The 25347-nt window shown below is 15.5% G+C and overlaps 6 protein-coding genes across 6 annotated transcripts, besides 48 other annotated features; 2 read left to right on the top strand and 4 right to left on the bottom strand. All coding sequences in view use genetic code 6, as the record gives it.

Annotated features, from left to right (window-relative positions):
* Positions 1-1883: 1883 nt before the first annotated feature.
* Positions 1884-2341: a microsatellite.
* Positions 1884-2437: a microsatellite.
* Positions 1885-2335: a microsatellite.
* A 106-nt stretch (positions 2438-2543) lies between the features above and the next one.
* Positions 2544-2618: a microsatellite.
* Positions 2548-3175: a microsatellite.
* Positions 2687-3157: a microsatellite.
* Positions 2687-3175: a microsatellite.
* Positions 3032-3173: a microsatellite.
* A 656-nt stretch (positions 3176-3831) lies between the features above and the next one.
* Positions 3832-3886: a microsatellite.
* A 58-nt stretch (positions 3887-3944) lies between these two features.
* Positions 3945-4014: a microsatellite.
* A 307-nt stretch (positions 4015-4321) lies between these two features.
* Positions 4322-4363: a microsatellite.
* Positions 4364-4764: 401 nt separating this feature from the next.
* Positions 4765-4815: a microsatellite.
* Positions 4816-5147: 332 nt separating this feature from the next.
* Positions 5148-5192: a microsatellite.
* Positions 5172-6652, bottom strand: IMG5_076360 (hypothetical protein; the record flags this gene model as incomplete). Its single annotated transcript, XM_004036544.1, has 2 exons — positions 5172-5930; positions 5981-6652. The coding sequence occupies 2 exons, from the start codon at positions 6650-6652 to the stop codon at positions 5172-5174; spliced, it is 1431 nt and encodes a 476-aa protein (XP_004036592.1).
* Positions 5933-5959: a microsatellite.
* Positions 5934-5975: a microsatellite.
* Positions 6653-7226: 574 nt separating the features above from the next.
* Positions 7227-7299: a microsatellite.
* Positions 7252-7356: a microsatellite.
* Positions 7357-7508: 152 nt separating this feature from the next.
* On the bottom strand, positions 7509-9353 carry IMG5_076350 (hypothetical protein; the record flags this gene model as incomplete). Its single annotated transcript, XM_004036543.1, has 3 exons — positions 7509-7956; positions 8039-8892; positions 8940-9353. The coding sequence occupies 3 exons, from the start codon at positions 9351-9353 to the stop codon at positions 7839-7841; spliced, it is 1386 nt and encodes a 461-aa protein (XP_004036591.1). The 3' UTR covers positions 7509-7838.
* Positions 7976-8033: a microsatellite.
* A 253-nt stretch (positions 9354-9606) lies between the features above and the next one.
* Positions 9607-9671: a microsatellite.
* Positions 9672-10053: 382 nt separating this feature from the next.
* Positions 10054-10090: a microsatellite.
* Positions 10082-10142: a microsatellite.
* A 404-nt stretch (positions 10143-10546) lies between these two features.
* Positions 10547-10592: a microsatellite.
* Positions 10593-11505: 913 nt separating this feature from the next.
* Positions 11506-11548: a microsatellite.
* A 678-nt stretch (positions 11549-12226) lies between these two features.
* Positions 12227-12267: a microsatellite.
* A 723-nt stretch (positions 12268-12990) lies between these two features.
* Positions 12991-14162, top strand: IMG5_076340 (hypothetical protein; the record flags this gene model as incomplete). Its single annotated transcript, XM_004036542.1, has 6 exons — positions 12991-13026; positions 13430-13522; positions 13771-13781; positions 13856-13962; positions 14028-14068; positions 14109-14162. 6 exons carry the CDS (start codon positions 12991-12993, stop codon positions 14160-14162), a joined length of 342 nt encoding a protein of 113 aa, XP_004036590.1.
* Positions 13030-13064: a microsatellite.
* Positions 13190-13223: a microsatellite.
* A 138-nt stretch (positions 14163-14300) lies between the features above and the next one.
* Positions 14301-14373: a microsatellite.
* A 144-nt stretch (positions 14374-14517) lies between these two features.
* Positions 14518-14572: a microsatellite.
* Positions 14564-14599: a microsatellite.
* A 1134-nt stretch (positions 14600-15733) lies between these two features.
* Positions 15734-15783: a microsatellite.
* Positions 15739-15783: a microsatellite.
* A 191-nt stretch (positions 15784-15974) lies between these two features.
* Positions 15975-16016: a microsatellite.
* A 761-nt stretch (positions 16017-16777) lies between these two features.
* Positions 16778-16812: a microsatellite.
* A 230-nt stretch (positions 16813-17042) lies between these two features.
* Positions 17043-17077: a microsatellite.
* Positions 17078-17193: 116 nt separating this feature from the next.
* Positions 17194-17229: a microsatellite.
* A 51-nt stretch (positions 17230-17280) lies between these two features.
* Positions 17281-17359: a microsatellite.
* Positions 17313-17350: a microsatellite.
* Positions 17360-17425: 66 nt separating the features above from the next.
* On the bottom strand, positions 17426-18099 carry IMG5_076330 (PH domain protein; the record flags this gene model as incomplete). Its single annotated transcript, XM_004036541.1, has 4 exons — positions 17426-17511; positions 17571-17751; positions 17810-17944; positions 18043-18099. 4 exons carry the CDS (start codon positions 18097-18099, stop codon positions 17426-17428), a joined length of 459 nt encoding a protein of 152 aa, XP_004036589.1.
* Positions 17946-18036: a microsatellite.
* Positions 18100-18507: 408 nt separating the features above from the next.
* Positions 18508-18565: a microsatellite.
* A 5-nt stretch (positions 18566-18570) lies between these two features.
* Positions 18571-18599: a microsatellite.
* Positions 18594-18663: a microsatellite.
* A 111-nt stretch (positions 18664-18774) lies between these two features.
* Positions 18775-18839: a microsatellite.
* A 738-nt stretch (positions 18840-19577) lies between these two features.
* Positions 19578-19615: a microsatellite.
* A 119-nt stretch (positions 19616-19734) lies between these two features.
* On the bottom strand, positions 19735-22187 carry IMG5_076320 (hypothetical protein; the record flags this gene model as incomplete). Its single annotated transcript, XM_004036540.1, has 3 exons — positions 19735-20677; positions 20747-20997; positions 21047-22187. The coding sequence occupies 3 exons, from the start codon at positions 22185-22187 to the stop codon at positions 19925-19927; spliced, it is 2145 nt and encodes a 714-aa protein (XP_004036588.1). The 3' UTR covers positions 19735-19924.
* A 96-nt stretch (positions 22188-22283) lies between these two features.
* Positions 22284-22338: a microsatellite.
* Positions 22339-23876: 1538 nt separating this feature from the next.
* IMG5_076310 (hypothetical protein) lies at positions 23877-24908 on the top strand (the record flags this gene model as incomplete). The annotated part of the gene is made up of 4 exons (XM_004036539.1): positions 23877-23884; positions 23967-24050; positions 24098-24173; positions 24263-24908. 4 exons carry the CDS (start codon positions 23877-23879, stop codon positions 24722-24724), a joined length of 630 nt encoding a protein of 209 aa, XP_004036587.1. The 3' UTR covers positions 24725-24908.
* Positions 24057-24093: a microsatellite.
* Positions 24193-24256: a microsatellite.
* A 413-nt stretch (positions 24909-25321) lies between the features above and the next one.
* Positions 25322-25347: part of a microsatellite that runs on past the window's edge.
* Positions 25331-25347: part of a microsatellite that runs on past the window's edge.

The raw sequence follows: 25347 nt of genomic DNA, 5'->3' as shown, positions 1-25347 counted from the left end.
ATATATATAAAGCATCATATAAATATTATTATTATTTTAAATAAATTTTCTTTATATTGCTATAAATTAAGTATTATTTACAATTTATAAGTTATTAAAATATTTTTTATACATAAATTTACTAATTGTATTAATAACTATTAACTTCATTATCATTTTTATTTATTACAGTTAGATACATTAAAACATCTGATAACAAAAAATTGAGTTTTTATATTTTCCTAAATTTAAACAAAGAAATGTAATATTTAATAATTAAAACTAAAGATTAATGAATACATTTTTTAAAGATATAAGAAAAAATATTAAATTTATAAAGTAAATATAATATAAATAAATAAATATTTGAAAACTAAAAAAAAAAAACAATATAAAACTGAATAATAAACAACATTTAAAAAAGCATAGCAAAACTTCAAAACATATAAAATAAAATTATTACCTAGTATATATATCAAATAAAATTACAACCAAAAAATAAATATAATTAAAAACAATAAAAACTTTTTTACTATTTGTTGAACTATTTAGGGAAATAATATCACCGAAAAATAGTTAAAATAACTTAAAATCTTAATGTCACTACTTTATGTTAAAGAAAAGCAAAAAAGTATGAGATAACTATAAATAAGAGAAAATCATAATATATAATAAGAATATAATACTTGAAGAAGAAAAAATAGTATAAAGTTAATATTACAAATGAAACATATAAATAAAATATATTCAAAAATTTGGTATATAATTGAAGGAAGAAAATATTTAAAAATTAATAAAAAATAAAAATAAAAAATTAAAAAAGTAATTTAATAAATATATTATACACATAATTAATAAATTGTTTATTATTATAAAATAAAAGTATATTTATTAATTTTTAATTTATAAATTTTAAAATTATCTTTATAAATAATTTTATCAATTATATCATACTTATAATTAATTTGTTTATGAAAAAAAAAAATAAAATACTAAAAAAAAAAAAGAAAATAATAGTTTACATAATAAATATTTTTAAAATATAAAAATTAAATAATATTATTATTTAATATATTTTTAATAAAATAATAATATCTTTTTTTATTTATAATTTACTTTTTCAATTATTTTCTACTTATTTTATCTAATTATTATTGCTTTCAATGCTTTTTAAATTATCAAATAATCCTCCTCCTCCGTTTGCACTATTATTTTATTATATCTTATTATTACCAAATAACCCACTACTACCCTATGTGTTCAAAGCGTTTTAGAATAATCCTCCACAATTATTAGTATTTTTTTAAAACAAACCTCCATTTTTACCAAATAATCCTTCTGTATTACTATTATTATTATTTAAAAGTCCTTCTTATTTTAATTCTTAATCCTTTTTTCTAAATAAAGAAGTTCCTTATTATTATACATTACTACTAATCAAATTAGAAAGCTAATTTTCTTATTTATTAACTCCCTTATTATTTTAAGTATTCCCAAATAATCCTGTACTTTAATTTACTTATAATGTTCCTTCTTTATTTACATTACTAATATTAGAAAACAAACTTTTTGCTCCTTCTTATTTTTCAGTATTTTTTTTTGTTAATTTCTTAATTTTATTCTTTATTTTCGTTTCCTTTATTTAAATTTGCAAATAAGCCTTCTTTTTTAAATAGACTTTAATTATTATTATCTTTATTTGAATTTTGAAATAATGAAACCTTTTAATTTTATTCATTATTTGTTAAAAATAAACTATTATTTTCTTCTTTTTATTAAAAAGGAAATTTCGCTTCATTTATAATATTCGCAAACAAATTAGATTTTTCAGTTTCTTCATTATCATTTTAATTTTTATCCAATGAACTTTTTTTTATTTCTTTATTATTTTCATTCTATATTTCTTTTTTTGTTCTTAATTATTATTCACAAATATAATATTTTTTTCTTCATTATTATTACAATTCAGATTCTTTTTTTCATTATCATTAATTGCAAATAAACCTTTTTGTTCTTAATTATTATTCCCAAATAGGCTTTTTTGTTCTTAATTATTATTCCCAAATAGGCTTTTTTGTTCTTAATTATTATTCCCAAATAGGCTTTTTTGTTCTTAATTATTATTCCCAAATAGGCTTTTTTGCTCTTAATTATTATTCCCAAATAGGCTTTTTTGCTCTTAATTATTATTTCCAAATAGACTTTTTTGTTCTTAATTATTATTCCCAAATAGGCTTTTTTGTTCTTAATTATTATTTTCAAATAGACTTTTTTGTTCTTAATTATTATTTTCGAATAAGTTTTTTTATTCTTAATTATTATTTTCGAATAAGTTCTTTTATTCTTAATTATTATTTTCAAACAAATCCTTTTATTGTTAATTATTGTTTATTATATTGTTCTTTTCTTAATTATTTCCAAATAAATTTTTTTATTATTAACTATTATTTTCAAATAAGCTTTATTAATCCTAATTATTTGTAAATAATCCATATTTTTTTTCTTCTTAATTATTTTCAGAAAGGCTATTTTTCTTTTGCCCTTATTTATTTGTTTCTAATAACCCTATTTTTTTTAATCTTAAGAATTATTATCAAATAGACCTATTTTTATTTTTTCTTAAGCATTATTTTCAAATAAAACAACTTTTTTTTATTCCTAATTTTCAAACAATCCTGTTTTATTTTTTTCTTGTATATTATCAAACAATAATCCTTTATTATTTTATTCTTAACTATTATTTTCAAATAATCCTTTACTATTTTATTCTTAATTATTATTTTCAAATAATCCTGTTTTTTTTTAATCTTAAACTTTATTTTCAAATAATCCTTTATTATATTCTTAACTATTGTTTTCAAATAATCCTGTTTTATTTTATTTCTAAGCTTTATTTTCAAATAATACTATTTTATTTTGTTCCTCGCCTATATTTTCAAATAAACCAACATTTTTTTATTCCAAATTATTTTTTTCAAATAATCCTATTTTATTTTAATCAGTAGTATTGTTTTCAAATAATTCGATTTTTTTTTAATCTACGACTTTTTTTTCAAATAATCCTATTTATTTTTAATCTTAATTTTTATTTTCTAATAATACTGTTTTATTTTATTCTTGTATACCATCAAATAATCCTGTTTTTTTTTATCCTTAAATATTATTTTCAAATAATCCTGTCTTTTTTTATTCTTAAACACCATTATTTTCGTTATTTTCAAAACTTCCTATTTAATTAGAAAATAAAGGTTTTTACTCTTCTTTTTATTTAATTTAGTTTATTTTTTCTACTTATATTAAATTTAATATTTCTTTCTCATTTTTTTATTATTAAGTTAGATTTTAAAAAAGATTTTAATTTTATTTTAAAGGATTTTTATTATCTTTTTAATCGTTAATATTAACACTTATATCATTATTATTATTACTTATATCATTTTTATTGATAATTGTTACGAATATTCCATTATTAATTTAATTTTTGTTTTCTTTAATTAAATTGTTTTCATTTTAATCTTTATTTTAAAAATTTTATTATTATAAATCAACTTATTATTCTGATTATATTAATTATAATTTTAATTATTATTGATTTTTTTCTTTTTCTAATTAAATTAAAGCTTTTTATCTTTACATAGTTTCTTTTATCCTAAAAAAAAAAAAAATTACATATATTTAATATATATAAAAGTGTACTTTTTTAATGTATTTTTATCAGATACATTAGAAGAGCTATCTGAATTTTCTTCATTAAATTTATTTTATTTTATTTTTTTGTTAATTTTCTTAACAAAATCATAATTATTTATTTTCTATAATTTATAATTAACATCTTCTTACTATAATTTTTACTATTATTATTATTATTATTATTATTATTATTATGAATATTATTTTTATTATATTAAATTTTTTTTTTGTTTTTCTTTTTATCAATCCAAAATTTGTTATTTGTTATAATTTAATTTTTTTCTTCCTATTTTTTATATAATTCATTTTTTTTTCTTTATATATATTTTATTATTCATCTTTTTTATCAACCAATATATTATTTTAAATATTTTTTTAACTTTTAAATGATACTTATTCATTATTTATATATTCTGTAGCCGTTCTTTTTATCTAAACTTCTTTTAAGTTAATTTCTATTTTTTCATTTTATATTTATTATTATTTGTCATCATCTCCAAAAACATCATCTAAATTTAAATTAATTCCTGCTCTTAATTTCTTTTTATTTAAATAAAATTAAAATAAAAATTTGATTAATATTAAAAAAAAAAATCAATAATACATACCTTTTAAATTTAATTTTAATAATTTTATTTCTATACGCCTTCTTATTATTATTTTTATTATAATTATACTGTTTATTATAATTATTCTAATTTTTTCTTTTCTTTTTCTAATAATTTACTAATAATTTAAATTTAAATTTTTTTTACATTAATAATAATAAAAATATATATAAAAAAATACTTTTTCTTCTACATTTTCTTTCCTTAATATATTGAAGAAATTACTAAAAAAATGCTCCAATAAAATAAAATTTATTAAATAAATGGATTTTATATACTTAACATATAACTTTTTTTTATATTTATATTTATAATTATTACGCCTTTTTTTTTTATTAATATATATTTAATTTTATTTTATAATTAAATTAAATAAAAAAAATCAAATTTGGTTATTATTAATTTTACTTTAATAATTTTAATAGTAAAATTTATATTTAATTTCCGCTTTATTATATATTTAAAAAAAAAAAAAATGAAAGTAAGATTATTAGTAATTTAAATTAATATAATAAATTAAATTTTATTAATTATTTAATTAAAATGGATATATATTATAGATTATTATTTTTAATAATAATTTTAAAAAACTTTTTTAATTAATTATTATTATTTGTATATGTGAGTTTTTTATTTTTATATTATTTAGATTATCTTTTTGTTAAAATAAAAAAATAGAATCCATCTTTTTATTCTAATTTAGATTATCTTTAAGTCGATTTTTACATTTAAAATTTTTTTTCGCTTATTTTAAAAAAGAATAATATTTAATATTCAAAAATTAAATAAAAAAAATTGATTTTTTTTTAAAAAAGAAATTATTCCTTTTGATATAAAATATATATTTTATTTTATTTAAAATATTTTTAAAAAATAAAATAAAATAAAATAAAATCACATATAAAAAAAATAAAAAAATATAATATTTAATGTATATATATATAATATATAAAAATATATAACTTGAATCAATTTTAATTTTTATATTTAAATAAAAAAAAAATATTCATGCAAAATAATTAAAACTATTGGCAATTTCTATAATTTACTTTTTTATTTTATCTGAAAGTTCTAAATTATTAAACTTAATAATATCAATTCTATCTTTCTAATACTAAGAGATGAATTCTTTAACTTTTTCTTTAAAACCGCATTAGCATTTTTCGAATGAATAATCTCCTTCAAAGCCTCCTCAGTCCATCCATAAATCTAATCTTAAAATGCCAAAAGTAATGCCATTAAAACTTAAATCCCAATTAGTTTAATATGGTAAGATTTTTTATATTCATCCGAATGTTTATCTTTCGACAATACAATCTAAGCCATAAGTTTAAATTTTTAAAAAATGTTATTTTATTCTTCTTCAGTTGCAATTTTTAAAATATCACTCAAACAATCAATCGCAAGTAACGACACTGAATGATTTTTATCCAAAAGTGCATTTTTTAAAAGCACATTAACATCCACTAAGTTTTCTTAATATTCTTCAAAATAAAAGAAATTCTTGGCAAAAATAAGTACTTTTTATCTCGAAACCCAATTCTCACTTTAAAATTTCTCCCCTAAAATTCCTACTATATCTTTTCTTATATTTTTAGGATATTCATTTTAAGACATTACTTTTAAAATTTCTATTTCATTTACATTATCAGGCTATATATATAAAAAAATATATATAAAAAGAAAATTTATATATAATTTACTTTATTATCTAAAATATATATAAATAAAGGTCTAAAATAAGACCAAAAAAGATCATTTTATTTCTTTACTGAGAGACTATCTAACATTCTAAAAGTCATATGAGAATATAATTTTTTAGTACTTTCATCTTTAGCATTTTATAGTTTACTAAAAATCTACTCTATATACATAATGATTTTTTGATTATTTTCAAATCCTGAGTTTTAATCTTAGAGTATAATTTAATTATTATCTATATACTATTAAATTCCCCCAATAATAATATTTTCGTCTTTAATTTTTTTAATATTCATTCTTACAATTATACATGAGCATAAAATTTCCGCAAAAAGGTCTATATTTTCATCACATTCTTTAATATCTTATATTTCTGTATTTATAAGCATATCTAACCCTTCTAAGGCATATTTTCTACTCCAAGTTTAATTATATTATAAGAATATTTTCAATAATTTATGATAACGAAACCTTTTTCCCAATCCATTTATTTTCTATACTTATACAAGTAATTTAGAGAAATATTTTTCGATTAAAAAATATGAATTATTCTAGTTTGCAAGCGATAAACTTAAACACCAATCCCTGAAAACTTCCTAAGAGCATTTTTCGATACAACTTACGCTTATTTTTACAGCAAAATCTATGTATTTTTATTTCTAGTTTTCTTCCATTCTGATAAGACCTTTTAAAAGGCCAGAAATATAAATAGAAACAACCCTCTATTTCGCTATACAGTTAAATTCATTACTTAATTCTTCGATTTTTCTATATGAACTTTCAAAAAAGGCATCCCCGAAAGCCTAAAAAAGCTTCTTGAAAAGTCTACAATAGAACTCATATAGATTAAATTTCAAGTTGATGTTAAAAAGACTACTTTTTTTTTATCTTGGTCGAAAGTAAAGTTAAAAAGGACTTGAATTTGTTCAAAAATCTCTCCTTATCCGAATTCTAGCACTTAATTTTCTTCTTCTTAATCAGAACTATAAATTTCTTTCATTTCTAAAATCGACTCAATCATATTTGTACAAAAAGCTTCATTTAAAATAATTTTCCTTAAATTTTCTCCAAAATTTCCTTATTTTAATAAATAACCAGCTTTTGTATATAAAGGTTCATAATCATAAAAAAGGCCAGTTTCTTTATTTTTTACTAAAAAATTGTTCTTATCAGAATTCTTTAAAAATCTAAAAGCTAAAAAGTCTTCGAAAGATTTTTATTTATCATTTTCTTAAAAATTAATATTACTATTATTATTTTCTTATATAATATGATTATTTTCTTATATAATATTATTATTTTCTTAAATAATATCATTATTACTATTATTTTCTTATATATTAGTATTATTTTTACCTTACATAATAATATTACTACTTTCTTATATATGATTGTTATTATTTTCATCTTTTTTTTGGTAATTTTTTTTCACTTCTCTTCTTTTACGAATATTTAGAAGTCTAAATAAAATAGATCTTCCTAATTGAGATAAATGAAAATTGTTTTTTAAAGTACAAAAACTAACTACTATAGAAGTGAATTTTTGAATTTCTATACAGTTTAAATCTTATATTACATTCATAAAATAGCAGGCAAACAAACAGCATAAAACTTTTGTTTTCCAGTGTATATTTTCATCTTCTAATTTTTAATTAATTCTTTAAATAATATTTAAAAATTCTTCTTTTATTTCAAATGCTTTTTCTTTACAGATGCTATCTCTTTATATAGGAATTTCCTTTCTTAATTTTAAATATAACTCTTCATTATATTTGACAGGTAAAATTTTACATATTTCTTAATTACTTTGCCTTAAATGCACAAATAAATAACTATCTTCATATTGAATATTTAATGCTCTCATTATTTATTCAACGATTTTTATTTACCAAGCTTTTTTGTCGATTTTTTCATATATTTATAATGTATTAAATATATAGGTATATGTTTAAGGATTACTAGCACAACATGGAAATCTCTAATATAAAAAATTAAAAATATTATATATAAATATATATATATATATATATATATATATATATATATATATATATACTTACTTATAATTATTCTATTCTTAAATTACAAATTAACAATTCTTAAACTCTTTCAATAATAGCAGTAGGAGGTTATTTTAAAATATCTTTTTCAAAAATATAATAATTTTAAATTTCGAAAGCTTTCTAATGAATTTATTCGTATAAATTTTATTCAGGATTTTCAAAATTAAGATCATGATCGAATCTTATCGACATTTTGAACAAAAATAAAGGATGAAAAGAAAAAATAAAAAAGCAGTTAAAAAGTTACATTTTTTATTATCCTAAAAAAGGATTAAGGAAAAAATACATATCAATCCTTTCACTTAAATATGTAATTCCTTCTATTAAAAGTGTAAATCTAATAAATAATTTACAAAAATAAATTATAGTTAATTTATATAATACCTATTAGAATATATATTAGTTTTATGATAATCATTTAATGATAATAATCCATCTAACATTTCATTTGATCTTTTTATTTCTTCAATTAAATATGATTCACCAAAACATTCTCTTGTTAAATATTAATACATTTCAATAAGTTAAACATCTTATATTGTTTTAGTAGAATGAAATAAAGAAGGTAATTTTAAACAAAAATTCATTAAATCGTTTCGTGTATTTAAAAGTTCTTTAAACATGAATTTTTCTTGGAAATCTTTATATATTTCAATATATTTTTATTATCTTTCACTATCCATTTTTAACGGTGTATCTAAAATAAAAGGAATTCTTACATTAGAACCTGAAAATGAAGCTAAAGCCACATAAAGTAATTTATAAAAATCTTTTTATAATTTCGATGTTTATATTATATTTTCTTGAGTAGAATTATCAAATAGCATTTAATCTATAATTTCTCTATAATCCTATATATATATATAAATATTTATATAAATATATATAATATTTATACTTTTTCATAATTATAAAGTTTGAATTTCTCAGGTTTTGAGAAATAATTTTCTTCAAAATATTATAAAACAACACATAAAGTTTTTTATATCCATTCAAGTATAACCTTCTTTTCAATATCTCCTGGTTCATACCATTCTAGCTATAGTTTTTTTAAATTAGTTTTTTTTAATAAAGATAAATATTAAAATTTCTAATTTCCTTCTAAAACCTCACTTTTATTCAAATAAGAAATATCTATAGGGTACACATAGCATAAAGTAAGTATAACAGTATGGATTAAATCACAGGATTTCTCAAAAATATTCATATCATCTTAAAAAAAGCATAAAAAAGCAACTGTTTCAATTGTTTTTAAATGTTTTATTATAAATGTTCTTGAATAAGACAACGCGATTTTCTAATAAACATACATAGGAATTTTATAGTTTATTCATTCAAAATAGCGAATTCATAATCAAGAATAAAATCTTTATTTTCGCTTTTATCAAGTAAATACCACATTACATTTTTTTGCATTTTTTCAATAGTGCTTAAATCTACTCTTTTTTTCAAAAGTTTTTTTTCTAATAAACTAATTGTTAATTCTAATAAAGATTCAGGTTCTGTTAAACTAAAGCAATCTAAAAGAAAAGAAATACCTTTAAAAATAAATAATGTATTTTATGTATATATATAAATATATATATATATATATATATATATATATATATATATATATATTTTTATATATTCTTTACTTTATTGGCATTCAGATAATATATTATTTTCTAATTTTTAAAAAAATATATTCAAATATTAGATTCTTAATGAATGTGATGAATTAGTGATAAAAGTCCAAAAAATATTATTAAAATCAATAATTAAAGTACAACTTTCACTTTCTTACATTTCCAATGTTTATATATTATCAACTATAAATTTAAATAACTTTAAACTAAAATTTTCTAAAATCTTAATTATTTCAATTATATTTATATTTCCATCAACTTTTTCATTAACTAAATTATAAAAATCATCTTCAGTTTTTCCTGGATTTTCAAAAATATATTCGTCCAATAAATCTTAATATTTTATAACAGGAATATTCATAAATAATTTTGAATACGTTCTAAATATAAAAAAAAAGATAATATAAAAAAAATATATATAGAATATGTATATATATATATATATATATATATATATATATATATATATATATGTTTATAATACTCTATTAAATCTAAATTTTCTTTTAAACCTTAAACTTCAAATAATTTAAATGAATTTTTAAGAAACTCAGGTATATAATAAATACCATCATGACACATTTTTCTGTCACAAACAACAGGAATTATAAAAAGCATTATATTTTTTATTGTAATCATACTCATATCATCAATATAAGCGAAACTTTAATTTATATGTTTTAATATTTAAACTACATATCTATTTGGTTCAAAATAACATAACCACATTAAAGCTTTACATGAACTATGTGCTTAATCTTCCATATAAATTAATTTTTTTAAAAATTTATCTATCATTTAAAGAAATCTTTCTTTGCATATTTCATCCAAAAAAAATTCTTTTAAAAATAAAAAAAAAAATTAAAATAAATTAAAATAAAAAAATTTTATATTTAAAATAATTTTTTTTTAAAAATTAATTTAAATAAAAACCTTTCTCTTCAAAACTTTATTAATCATTAATTTTATCACTATTATTTTATTCTTAATCAATATTTTATGTATAATTTGCATTATTTTATCTTTTATAAATAGGAATTTAATATTCTTCTTCATTATAATCAAGATCAATAACATCAGAATCATCATCAGAGATGTCATCAGGAACATTGAATTTTTTTTTTAATCATTTTCATATCTTATTATAAATTTTCGGATTACACATTTAAAAAATTTTATTAAAGTATCACATTGTTCAGTTTTAGCATTTGGATTGAAAACTCTATCAATTAATAAAAAAATTCTTTCAACATATTACCAAACTATTTTTTTATATAAAAATATATAGATTTATATTTTAATATATTTATATATTTATTTATTTTAAAACTATTATACTTTTTTCATAATTTTTATTATTAGAAGGTAGTAATAAATGGATTAAAAAATCTGGAATTTATTTTAAAATTGATTTTATTCCTATAGGTTCTTCTGGTAATAAAGTATTTACTATATTTTCTTCTGAAACAATAGTATCTAATATTAATAAATTATTTAAATTTCTAAAAATAATTGTAAATATTTCATCATAATATTTTTCCCAATTAAGAGATTTAACTTTTCTATAAATTTGATAATTAAAAAAAATATATATAATATAATATAATATTTACCTTAAAATCTACATAATATTATATAAAATTAATGTATTTCTTGAACAAAAATAAAAGTCAATATATTTTATCAGATCATCAAGTAGTTATTAATAAATAAGTTTATTTTTCTAATCTTTATTAATTTTTAAAAACAATGTTAAAAAATTCATTGCATAATCTCCTTTTGAAGGATAAAAGTTTTTTTTGAAAATATCATATACCTAAGAAATTTTAATATTAAATATATATATATATATATATATATATATATATATATATATATAATAATTTTTAAAAATAATACTTCTAGTATAGATGAATCTTCAAAATAATGTTTTGATCTTTTACATAAATATAAAAATTCAGAAAATAATGAAATTGTTTATTATTCATTTTTGAATGGCTTATCATTATTATTATGAAATTCACTAGTAAAAAACTCATAAAAAGATTTCCAATTAAATTACAAATCCTAAAAATTATTTCTTTTTGAAAGCATTTCATTTAAAAAATTTAACAACAGTACTTTCGAGTCAGTTCTTACATTTTTACGCACAAATAACATTTCCATAATAATGCACACTAGAAATTAATATTCTTTTTTTTCTAATCCGTATATTTTTTTAAATTTTATTATTAGTTACTTTACATTACTTCCTGCTATTCCTGCTTAATTAACTATATCCTATATATCATTAATTTAATTTTATAATAAATTCTATGAATATAGATATTTTTACTTTATTTTTTAATGTATGTATAATTTCGTTCCAGAAAAATTATCTTTCTTTTTAATAATTTTCATTCAATTTCAATGGCAATTTTTAATTAAAATATAGTTATCTTGTAATTTTATTTCTCATTTATATTTTTTTATTTTTTAATTTTTTTTAGAATTATTTTTAGTTTTTATATTTTAATATTAAAGTATTAAAAATAATTTATTTATTTATTTTTTTCTCTTAATTTTTTGAATATTAATGTTTTATTAATATTAATTTTAGTAGTAATTATTTTTTTAAAATTAGCTTTTTTCAATTTATAATATATGCTAAATTAATAATAACAAAAAAAAACAACAAAAAATATTATTCATTTTAATTATTGTTGTAAATATTATATATATTAATATATATTAACGTTATATTCTTATATTAAAATTAATTTAATATTTTATATTAATTTAAATTATATAATTATAAAACATATTGATTATAAAATTATTATATTTTATTTTTACAAATAAAATTTTACTTTATTATTTACAAATTTTATAAAATAAAAAAAACTTTTTTAATATACTATATAAATTGAATACAAAAAAATAGAAAGTTAAATATAAAAGTTAAAGAATTATTAATTAAAAGATAATAGAATTTTTATAATTATATAGAGGAATAATAAATTATATTAACTTAATTTTTAATTAATTTGTTAAATATATGATTTGTTTTAATGAAAATATTAAAAAGATATAAATATCCTTAAATATAAAAATAATATAATAAATATTTTGTATTTTATGAATAACTATATTATTAATAATATATATATATATATATGATAACTAAAATATTATAAAAAAAACAACATAGTTATATGTATAGGTAATAAAGAAATTATATAAACTTTAAAAAAATAAACTAAAAGAATAAACTACTTAAAATAATATAAAACCTATTACAAAATATATTAAAAAAAAAAAATATATATATATATATAATTTATGAAAAAAAAAAATATTGCTATAAATAGAAATTAAGTATATACATATATATCTATATATATATATTTATATATTAAAATTTTATTCTTATAATTTTATTTTGATTTTGAAAAATTTACAATATTTATATAAAATAAAAAACATAAATTTTATTTCTATATAAATATATATAGTGTATCCAAAAATTAACTTATTGTTTTTTAATAAAACAAAATATTTAATAAAACAAAATAAAATAAAATAATGTTTTATTTAAATACATTAAAAGATAAAATAAGATTAAAACCTTCACTTTTGTCTCTAGATTATAAAAATAATCTTAAAAAAACAATTTATGATTTTTATTTATTTAAGGTCTTATAATAATAAAAATGAATAAAAAATTTGTTTCTAAATATTTTATAAAAAGCATATTATTTAATACTATAAAAAAATATAGGTTTTAAATCATTCTTAAATAATAGTTGCAATTAAAGATGTAATAGTATATGATGGATTTGTCGAATAAATTACAGGAGAAGTTTTATTTAATGTATTTATATTTAATTGATTTATAAAAATAAAATTATTTATTATTAATAAATTAGATTGAAATAACATATTTAATTTAAGAAATTTAAGAAAATGAAATTTATAAAGGAAAAATACAATCATAAAATTCTAAAGGAATAAATGGTTTTTTTTTTTTTTTTTCTTTATAAAAAATTAAAATTAATTTAATTTTTTAAAGTTTAATTTGGAAATTTATAAGCTTTTATAAATAATTAATTTTTGTTTTAGCCTTCAGGATAGTATAAAATATATAAATTAATTATATAAAATAAAACTTAAACTAAAAATAATTATAATAATAATAATAAAATAGCACTTAAGAATAAAATAAATGGATATGGTAAAATTTAAATGATGGTTCTTGTTTATTTTATGAAGATGGTCAAGATGTTTAATTTAAAATTATGGCTGTTAATATGAGTAAACAAAAAAATCTAATAGATTTTATTAATTATATATAAAAATATTTAATATAAATATAATAGTGCATTTAAAAGAAGATTAAGAATAAACACATTAAATTATAGTAAATTATATATCTATTTAAATATTTTTATTAAATACAGGGATGTATGAATGAATAAGGTTTAGGGCCAAATTTGTGGTGGGATTGGAAGTGATATAAAATAATTTAAAATGAAAATTTTGGTATTATATGCAAATATAATAAATTCTGTATCTATTAAAATATAGGATAATTAATTGATAAATATAAAAAAAATAACATTTATATATAAATATAAAAACAATTAATTTTTTAAAAATTTTATTAATATTTTTTTTTTTTATAAAAAAATAAAAACTTTATTTATTTTTATTTTTATAAAAAAAAGCATATTTTTAATTTAAAATTTAAAAAAAATAAAAATAATTGATATATATAATATATAGTGTGTTTATATATAAAAAAATATTTTTTTTAATAAATTAAAATTAAATTATATAATATATGTAATTTAAGTAATATACAATAGTAAAATAAATATTTAATTTAAAAATAAATATATATTATAAACATAAAATATAATTTTTATATATATGAATTTATATATATATATATATATTATTAACAACTTTTTTTTTATTGTTTTATTCAATATACATTTTAAAATATTATTTAAAAATTAATATTTAGAGAAATAAATAAGTTTTTTTAAATCATTTTATCGCTTTTTATTTGATATGCTTTGGGGATTATTTATATATTTTCACTCTCATTTAATTGTTAGGTTTTAATTAGCTTGTGCATAAATAATTTTATGAAAAAGGACATGTACTATTATTTTTTAACCAATTTTTTATACATTCTTCGCCAAATGTATGTCCACAAGGATCTATTACTGCTTATTTAATAACTCCTAGACATATAGAACAAATAAAATCTTATTAAACTAAATCTTGTTCATTTATACCAAATTCTTCTGTTTAATAACATTAATGAATTATTTTTGAAGATTTTCTTAATGAAAACATTTTATTTTAATTTTATTATTCTAAATTTATAAATATATAAATATGTAAATATATTTATTTTACACTATGAACTCATTTTAGAATTGCAAATAACTATTTGTCCCATTTTATTAACTTTTTTTTATTTTTCTTTAAAAAAATAAAAAAAAATTAAAATCAAATTTAAATAATAACTGATTCAATTTAAAAAAATTTAAAACATAAAAATAATAATAAAAATATAAATATATTTTAAGATATATAGATAATTATAATTTTTTATAACATATAATAAATATATAATAGTTTATATTTTATATAAATATAAAAATAATTATTTACGTATTATTTTTATAAGATTAAATTTATAACATTTTTATTATATTATTATTAATTAATTTAAATTATAAAATTAAGAATATTTTATAAAAATTATAATTCTTTAGATTTTTTTATTAAATAAAGATTAATATTTTATATAATAAATAATATATTAAGTATTAATTTAATTTTTTAACTAAAAAAAAAAAAAAACTTATGAAAATTAAAAATAATAATTTTGTATAATTAGGAAAAATATTTTTTAATATAATACAATATTTATATTTTTATAATAATATATATAAAATTTTTATTATATAAAAATAATAATTACATATATATATTTTGTATTTTAAAATTCCTATAAATATATATTTAAAAAAAAAATATTATGAAAATTTCTAAATTATATATTTTTTAATTTTTAATAAAATTAAAATAATAATTTATTATAAAATATATAATAATTTTTATTGTTATGTAAAATATATTATAGTTAAAAATTGATAATTGTTTAATCTGTTTTCTTGAATAGCTATATATTTAATAAAAAAATATATATTTTTTTTTTTTTTATAAAACAAAATAATAAATCTTAAAAATTAAATAAATAATTTTAATAATAATAATAATATAATTATATAAGATAAAAATTGATAATATATATATTTATATATATATATATATATATATATATATATTTATTTTAATTTTTTTTACTATTTTATATTGATATACTATCTGTTTTATAAAACTTTTAGATTTTATAATTTCTATAATAATTTTTTTTTTTTTATATATTTTAATCTTTATTTACTTTTTTTACTAATTAATAAAAATTTTATATTAATTTATATTTATATCTTTTTTAATTAAACTAATATTTTTATAATAATGCGGTTTTTTATTTATTAATTGAAATGCTTTAATATATTTTATTAAAATTTTAGTTTATTTATTTTTTAATTTATATTAATTTATTAATGTTATGTATATAATTTTTGCATTAATATATTTTTACAAATTTTTTTTTTATAAGAATTTACTTATAATCTCTTTTAGAAAAAAATATAATAATATATATATAAGCTCATAACTAATAAATTTTTTTGATATTTTATTTTTTAAATTTTTCTTTAATTAAAATAAATACAATATTTTTTATAATTTGTAATTATATACTATGTTAATATATTTTTTTTTTAAAAAAAAACAAAAATTCTAACTTATACTATGTAATCTTTTATTAATTTAATTTAAATTAAATTTTTATTTTTAATATTATAAAATTTTAATTAAAAATTTAATTAACAAATGAATTATATAAATTAATTATCTCAACTGGAAAACATATTAATTTAACTATTTTGATTTAAAAAAAAATGTTATATTATGCATAATTTTGCAACTATTTTAATTTTTTTTTATTTGTAGTATAAAGTTGTAATCAAATAGATTTTGATAAATTATTCTAATTATTAAAATATTTAATTATTATTAAATATGTTTTTTATTAAAAAATAAATTTTAAAAATTTTAAATAATTTTATTAAAACAATATTTAATTAATAATTAAATTAAATATATATTATCAAAAAAATACTTCATTCTAATTTTCATTCTATAATTTCATATTTAATTTTAAATTTTTATAATAAGGTAATATATAATTAAATAATTTATAATTAATAAATCAATTAATTTAATTTAATTTATGATATAAAAAGTTTATTATTATATAATTTTTTATTATTTATATTTTAAATATATAAAGTTAAAAACTAAAAACAAAGAATATTAAAAATATTATATATTTATATTAAGAGTGTGCAAATACTGATATATTTTTATTAGCAATTATAACTATAGTATATTTTTTTATTATACAAAATAGTATTATTATAAAAAAAGTATCAGTACACGTCTATATATATTGTATTTATATATATGTAATTAATAAAAAACATATGTAAATATATAAGTAAATAAATAGATAAATATATATATATATATATATATATATATTTATATATATTAATAATAATAATCTCAAATTTTAATTTTATATAAATATTATATATCATTTTTTTATTTATATTTTAAACGAAATTCAACTAATTTCGAAATCAATAACTAATTCATTTTATAATTAAGCACGATTTATTAATTTTAAATTTTTTTATTAACTAAATGAGCCTATTATAAAAAAATAATATCAAATACATAATTTTTTATTTTTAATAAATATAAATAACCTGGTAAATAATAAGAAGATGCTGTATCTTCAGCTAAAACTTTCATTTTTTTATATAATGAAGCAATTAATTCCGAACAAAAGAAAGTTCTATTTGAATTATGTTCACTTTCTTCATTTTATTCTTATTTTTTATGTAATAACTTTCTCAAAGTTAAACTAAACTTTTTATTTAAAGCAAACTTTTTATTTAAATTAATACATATAAATATTATAATAAAAATTATAAATAAAATAAACTTATATAAATCTTTCCAAATTAATAATATTTTCGTAAGTTTTTTAATAAATCAATTTTCTATAAACAATTTTATCAAAATATGTATTCCATTTACTTTATAAAAATAGAGCCCATCTATAAAGTACGACTTTACCCTATAATATATACATATAAATATATATTTATATATATTATATATGTATATATATATATATATATATATTTATATATATATTTATATATATATTACCACTTATCCTCCTAAAGATTCTATAATAAAAAGATCTTTATCATTATATTTTATTATCATAGCAACATGATCATATTCACTTTAAGTAAAAGTTCTTTAAATTTTTGCATGTATTTATTTTCCTTTAAAAAGTATTAAATCTCCAGTATCCGCTTAACTTTAAAAATCTTTTAAACTTATTCTTTCATTCTATTTTATTTTTTGATATTTAAAAATAATAATTATATACTCGCCAAAATTTCTTGGTATTTAAAACTAAAAATCTTCTATAACCCTCTGAATTTAGTATCATATTTTAAATCTATTAAAACCACATTTCTGTTGATTAAGATTAATCTATAGAAAAAAATTAAAATTTTTTAGGATTAAATATTAAAGAAATTCTATTTTAATATAAAATAAAATAATAATAATGAAAATTTTAACTATATTTTTGTTTTATTTGATTTTTTTCCTTTAATCAACTAAATAATAATAAAAAATTTAATATAAAAATAAAATTATTAAATATAAATTAATAAAAATAATAATTATATATATATATATATATATATATATATTAATTTAAATATATAATATTTAAATATTTATTTGATAATTTATAATATTAATATATTTTTTAAACATAGTAATAATCAAATATATAATATTTCTATTCTTTTAAATTATATTTCAAATCATATATTTAAATATTTTAAATATAATTAGATATAAAAATATAAAAAATAAAAAAAAATATCTATATATAAATATATATTTATATATATATATATATATATATAATATATATATATATATATTTTCATAGTTAAAAAGAATAAAAATGTTACTTCAACTTTACAGCTAACTTAGTTAAAACTAATGCATCCTTTACATTATAAAGATTTTTATTTTTTATAATAGTAAAATTTAAAATTTTATAAAACACACCACCTTTACTTTTATTTAATTTATTTGACTTTTAAAAAAAAATACTTAACATGCCATCCTAAAAAATTAGGATTCTTTTTATTCATAAACCCTTACATTTCATATTATTATATATTATTATCAATTTTATTTTATATATCATTTTAAATATTTTTCTTTTCTTTTTATATTTATGGTACTTATACATTATTATTTTTATTTTCTTTATTTATAAATTAATATATATTTATTATTTTTTAAAAAAAAACATTTATATTCTATTTCTTATTATTTTGGATTTCCATTGTTTAACATTCTATATTATTCAAAAATTAAATGATTATTTATTTAATCTTAAATTTCATTTTTAAATTAATTTATTTTAGGAGACAATAGATTAATAATTTGATCATGAATCATATTTTTTTTTTATTCATCAAATATTATATTATTAATTTAAAAACTATTTTCATTTTGAATTTAATTTTTTTCAGAAAAAATAAAATTTATTAAATAATCTTATTAATGTTTTTTTTTTTATTCTTCATAATTTAAAATATTAATATCATCTTAATCAACTTTAAATATATATTAAATATATAAATAAATTTTTTAATTTTTTTTCTTTAATATATATATATATATATATATATATATATATATATATGTTTTCCATTATACTTAAAATATAATATTACTACTTTTTATTTTTTCTTATTCATTATATTATATCTCCTAAATAAAATTAAAAATATTTCCTAAATATTTTTTGTGATTAATACTTTATTTTTCATTTCTTAAATTTTAATGTTTTCTAAATCATATAGAGAACATTTAGAATCGTTATTAAAAATAATAATATTATGATTCAATTCTAAATCAAAATCTTATAAATTTGTCAAATTTTATATTTATAATCCTTATTTTTAACTATTTTATATTTTTTCGCACTTTTAATTTTATATATAACAAGAACTCATAATAATCCTTTCTTATTTTTTTAATAGCTTATTATATGACTTACTTTAATGTTTTTTTTTTATAATATAATTATATAAAAATTTTACATAAAAAGAAAAAATAAAATTAATAAAAATTACTTTACAATTTATTTAAAATAGATAAAAAAAGTGTAAATATAAATTTATAATAAAATGTACTTATTTATTTATTTATTTTTTAAAAAATAACTTAAATAATATAAATAATAAACTTTTAAAATCAGAATAAATAAAATAAATTATATTATAAATATTTTATTTTTTTCCTCTCTTTCATAATTTAGGTCTATAAATTTCTCCCACATTAGGTTACGAATTAAATGTTTCATAATTTTAAGCTATAGGTGCATTTAGTAAATGCTCAGAAATTCCAAAGCTATTAACAGTATACAAAGCAATCTAATGTACTTAATATATTGCTAATTTTCTTTCGTTTCAATTGATTAGGCACCTTCAGCATTAATAATCTAATTAACCATATACCATCCTAAATTATTATAAATATTATTAAGTAAGCTTAGTTTTAAATATAAAATTAAAGGTTTTTTAATATCTTCTCTTGAATTCTAAATCATTTAAAATGCGAAATCTGCCACTATTCTATCTCCAAAAGATTTCGCTAATTCTTAAATAGAATCATTTTCTTTTTCCATCCAAATTTCATAAATATCTTTTCCATCTTACATTTAATTTTAAGTTAAATTAATTACATATTAAATATATTCATTCTTTTATAAATAAATATTAAATAAAATTATAATTTTTCCTATATTAAAAAAAAATAAAAAAATATATACTTCTTTAATTCTAATAAGATCAATTAAGATATTTAAATCATCGATTTTTTTCATTTTGAAAATATCTTCTTTACTAAATAAATTTTTCGAAAATTCATATTAATCTTTATAAACCAACCCAAGTAATTCCTTAGAAACTTTTTACATCAAAACAGAATTATCTCCTTCTGCGGTAATTCCTGAATGAGCCGAAGGCATTAATTCTGCTAATCTATTAACACTTAAATAGCCCTAACCTCCTACTCTTTCAACTTTTTTTAAAAAAATATATATATATACAATTATATATAATATAAATACTTAAGCATGTAGCTACATCTCTAGCATTCCAAGTAATTAAAGGTTTAATAACACAACATAGGCAAACTAATAAGGGTGAGGCATCTTAATTATTAAGAAGAGAATTACTATAGAGTATTTTAATTTAATTAAAAGCAATATTTAAGCCAATAGTTTTAGCTAAAAGTGGATAAACTTAATTTTAGAAAAGATTAAAATTTATAATAGGATTATCACTTAATCCCTTTTTTCCTACTGCTAATCTTTTATTTGCATATCTAAGAGCTGTTGTTAGTCCAAATTTAGTACTTCCAATAGACATTGAAGCTATACAGAGTCTTCCCGAAAGCAGTCTATCTGCCACTTTTAAAAACCTATCTCTTTTTTTTTTAATACTAGATGAGAATCTACCGTCTTTATCTATATCAGAGTATTTATTTAAAATCGCATCTTAATTAATTCTTACTTGAGTAAATCTTAAACGACCGTTATCAACTCCATTTAAGCCGAATTTGGCTCCCATGTCCTCAATTTCGACTCCTTTGCAAACTGAACCGTCTTCGTTTCTTATTTTTACAAGAAAAGTATGCACTCCTTCATTTTATTCGTTGAAAATCAACTAAGCGAATACTATAGCGTAATTACAGTGTAAAGCACCGTTAGTTATCCAATATTTTTAACTTAATTAACTTGGAGAGTTAATTATAAATTATTTATTTTAAGCATCCCAAGTACTTGTGGTTTCCATTTGAACTGCATTATTTCCATAACCTAATTCCGTTAGGGCAAAACAACCTATAGTATCTAATGTATCTACACCTTCAGCGATTTTTAAATGTCTTTAAGTGCCTAATGTAAATAATGTACCACCAAATAAATTATATTAAACTGTCAATTTTGTAGCTAAAGAACCATCAACCCAGGAAGCCATTTCATGATTTGCGAATACGTTCAGAGGGTTTTTGGAAAAATCGTAGACGGAAAACACCTTGTTTTGAGATACAATTTTTAAGCGTTCAAGTGCTAAGTCTTTTTAGGCTTTCAAAGAAAGGTTGTGACGAGGAATAAATATGGGATCTTTTGTGAATTATTTCCATTTTTCACGAGTTTCATAACTATTGTTGTCGAGGAAACGCTAGAATTCTTTGGGGCAGAATTACATTATTATTATTTTATTTAAATTTTGATGATTTAATTATATTTTAATTTTTTATTACTAAAAGATATTTTTTAAAATTTATAATTTTTAATATCTTAGTATATAAATATATATATATATATATATATATATATATATATATACATTTATATATTTTCTAATTATTTTGAAAATTGTAAATTTTATTATTTTTAAATAAAAAATATTAAATCTATTAACAAGAAGAACACCAAATTATATAAAATATTATTAAAAAATCCTTAAATAAGTACTAACCCATTTTAGGAAACTGAAAAAATAAGAATAATTTAATTATCCCATGTTAACATTAATCATATATATATATAATTTTTATGTATTAAATAATAAAAACCGTATAAATTACATTAATAATAATAAAGAATGGCTGCCCATATTTAAACTAAAGCTTAAATATTTTAGGCGAAGTTTATTTTTCATGAATTTTTAGATATAGTGTTTATATATAAATGGCTATTACAGAATACAGTAAATAAAATTATATTTTTCTAAAAAAATATATTTGAATATATATAGTTTAAATATATAAAGTAAATTAAATATAGAAATACTTAACAAATTGATTTAAAAAGTAATCCTGGATTACTTCTTTAAAAAGAGAATTTCAAAGTATATACTGGATTAAAAAATATCGTATATAACCAAACAACTACTGAGTTTTAAAATTTATTTACATCAAAAAAATACCCAGAAAAATGTATTATATTGAATTTTGGGTAGTGATTCTTTAATAGGGTTTTTAAGAAAATATTTGCATTTTATTTTTAAAATTCACAAAAAATTCGATTCATAGGTAGTTAAATTAAAATATATATATAAGCCTATAATAATAATTAAAAAAAAATAGCAAAAAAATATATCGGGACATTATAAGTCTTTTAAAAGATATTATAATAATTCCGATTTTAAAATAACTAGATATTATTTTTAATAATTTGAAAATTTATAAAGAACTAAATGAATTAAATTAGTATCAATAACAGTTTTTTTGAGTTTGGAATAATAATATATTAAATTCGATTTATAATAGAATTCATGCGAAAAAAATATAGTTTAATTAGATAGTGCGGAGTTAAAATAATACGCGAAAATTATTTTTAATAATTTAAGTTAAAAGGTAAATTAATCATTTAAAAGTTTAAAATATTAAGAGTAGAATTTTCGCATAAATAAATATAAAAGATAGTTTTTAAAATGCATATATATTAGGCTTCGATAATGATGAGAATTAAGAAAATTTATATATATATATATATATAAAAAACTTTATAGAAATTAAATATGATTTAATAAAATTATTGTGGTTATTTCATTAATTAAATATATAATTAAAGAAAAATCATTTAAACGTAGTTTATAAATTATGAATATAATATTTAGATACTAACATATAGGTTATATCATCTTATTTTATTTTTATCTAATAAAATATGTAAAACTGTTAAATAAATTTATATTTTTGTTAATTAAAAAAAAATATTACTTTTTATTATAATAATATATATGAATATAATTATAAAAAATTATATATATATAAATATTGATATAACTTTTTTTATTATCAATTATTTATATATTTTATTTAAAAATTTTTATTTTTATTTAAAGTATTGTTATAAAGAAAAAAATACGAATATAAAAATAAATAAAAAAATGGCAGAGTAAAAATAAATAATTAATATTATGATTTTTATTAAAAAAAGAACCAAAATAAAAAAATTAAATTAATAAAAAATAAAAAAGATAATAATAATACGAAAACAATAAAAAAGAATTACTTGATTCTTATTTCACTATAAGAAAATTACAAGAACGCGTTAATCGATTGTAAAAAATAAAAATTAATATAAAATTAAAAAAATAATAAAAAAAAGAGAAGAAGAAAATTAAAATCTACAAATAGAAAGAGATGACATAAAAAATTATTTTGGAATAAAAAAGGAGAAATATGTATAAGAAAATTATAAAAATATAATATATATAAATATATATATATATATTATATATATATATTTATATATATATATTATATACAAAAGGAAGATATGATCGATTTACAAAGAACAGAAATTGAATAATTAAAAAACGAAAAGCAACGCGCTGAATATGAAAATGAGAAATCTAAAAGAGAACTTATTGAATTAAAAGAAGAAGTATAAGAATAACTTGAAGATTAAAAAAAAGAATTTGAAAGAGAAAGGTCTGATTTATTAGATAGAATTTAAATTTTATAATAAAAACTGGATAATTTGGAAACTTTTGTAAGATAAAAAGCTGAATTGGAAGCAGATAGAAGAAATTTAAGGGAACAATTAGAAATTGAAAAGAGATTAAAATAAGACGAATTAGCTATTAAAGAAGAAGAGAAAATTAAAGCAACAGATAAATTAAAAAAGATATGCTTCATAAAATTTAAGAGACTAAAACATCATTATTGGCCTTAAAAAAAGAATAACTTTAAACAACCACGAGATTAACTGTTTTATAAAATCATTAATTGACAACTGAATTAGAATATTAATCTAAATAAACTGAAAAATTCTTATTTAAAAATTAAAAATTAACCGAATAGGTTTAAGCATTATAAAGAGATGCTGAAATTCATAAATAAGTTGAACATGAATTAGCAAAAAGATCTCATTTTTGTTAATAATTAATTAAAAGATTAAGTCAGAGAATTAAAGAGTTAGAAGAAGAAAATGAAGAACTGAAAAAAAATTAAGATAATAAACTACAAAATAATGGAATTAATAATAATACAAATAATAAAATTGAAGAAAATAAAAAAGACGAAATAGTAATATTATACTTATAAATATATAAAAATAAAATAAATAACAAAAATATATAGATTAATTAATTAGAAAAACACTTGCAAACAGTTGAAAAAAAACTTGCGAAAATATAAAACGATTGTGATATTTTAAAAAATGAAAATTATTACTTATAAGGAAAATTAGAAAATAATGATTTAAAATATTAAAATTTAGCATATGTAATAGCTTAAAATTTAGAAAATTTAAGAAATAATTAAAAGCCTATTTATGATGATATAATTGAATAAGATTAGGAAGAGAATTTTTTAATTGATTTAAATGAAATGTATTTATATATAAATATATAA

Source organism: Ichthyophthirius multifiliis (assembly GCF_000220395.1).
Source record: "Ichthyophthirius multifiliis unplaced genomic scaffold scaff_1120509250477, whole genome shotgun sequence".
NCBI classification, from domain to species: Eukaryota; Ciliophora; class Oligohymenophorea; order Hymenostomatida; genus Ichthyophthirius; species Ichthyophthirius multifiliis.
Note: the sequence above shows the minus strand (reverse complement) of the source record. Positions and strands in the feature narration are given on the sequence as shown.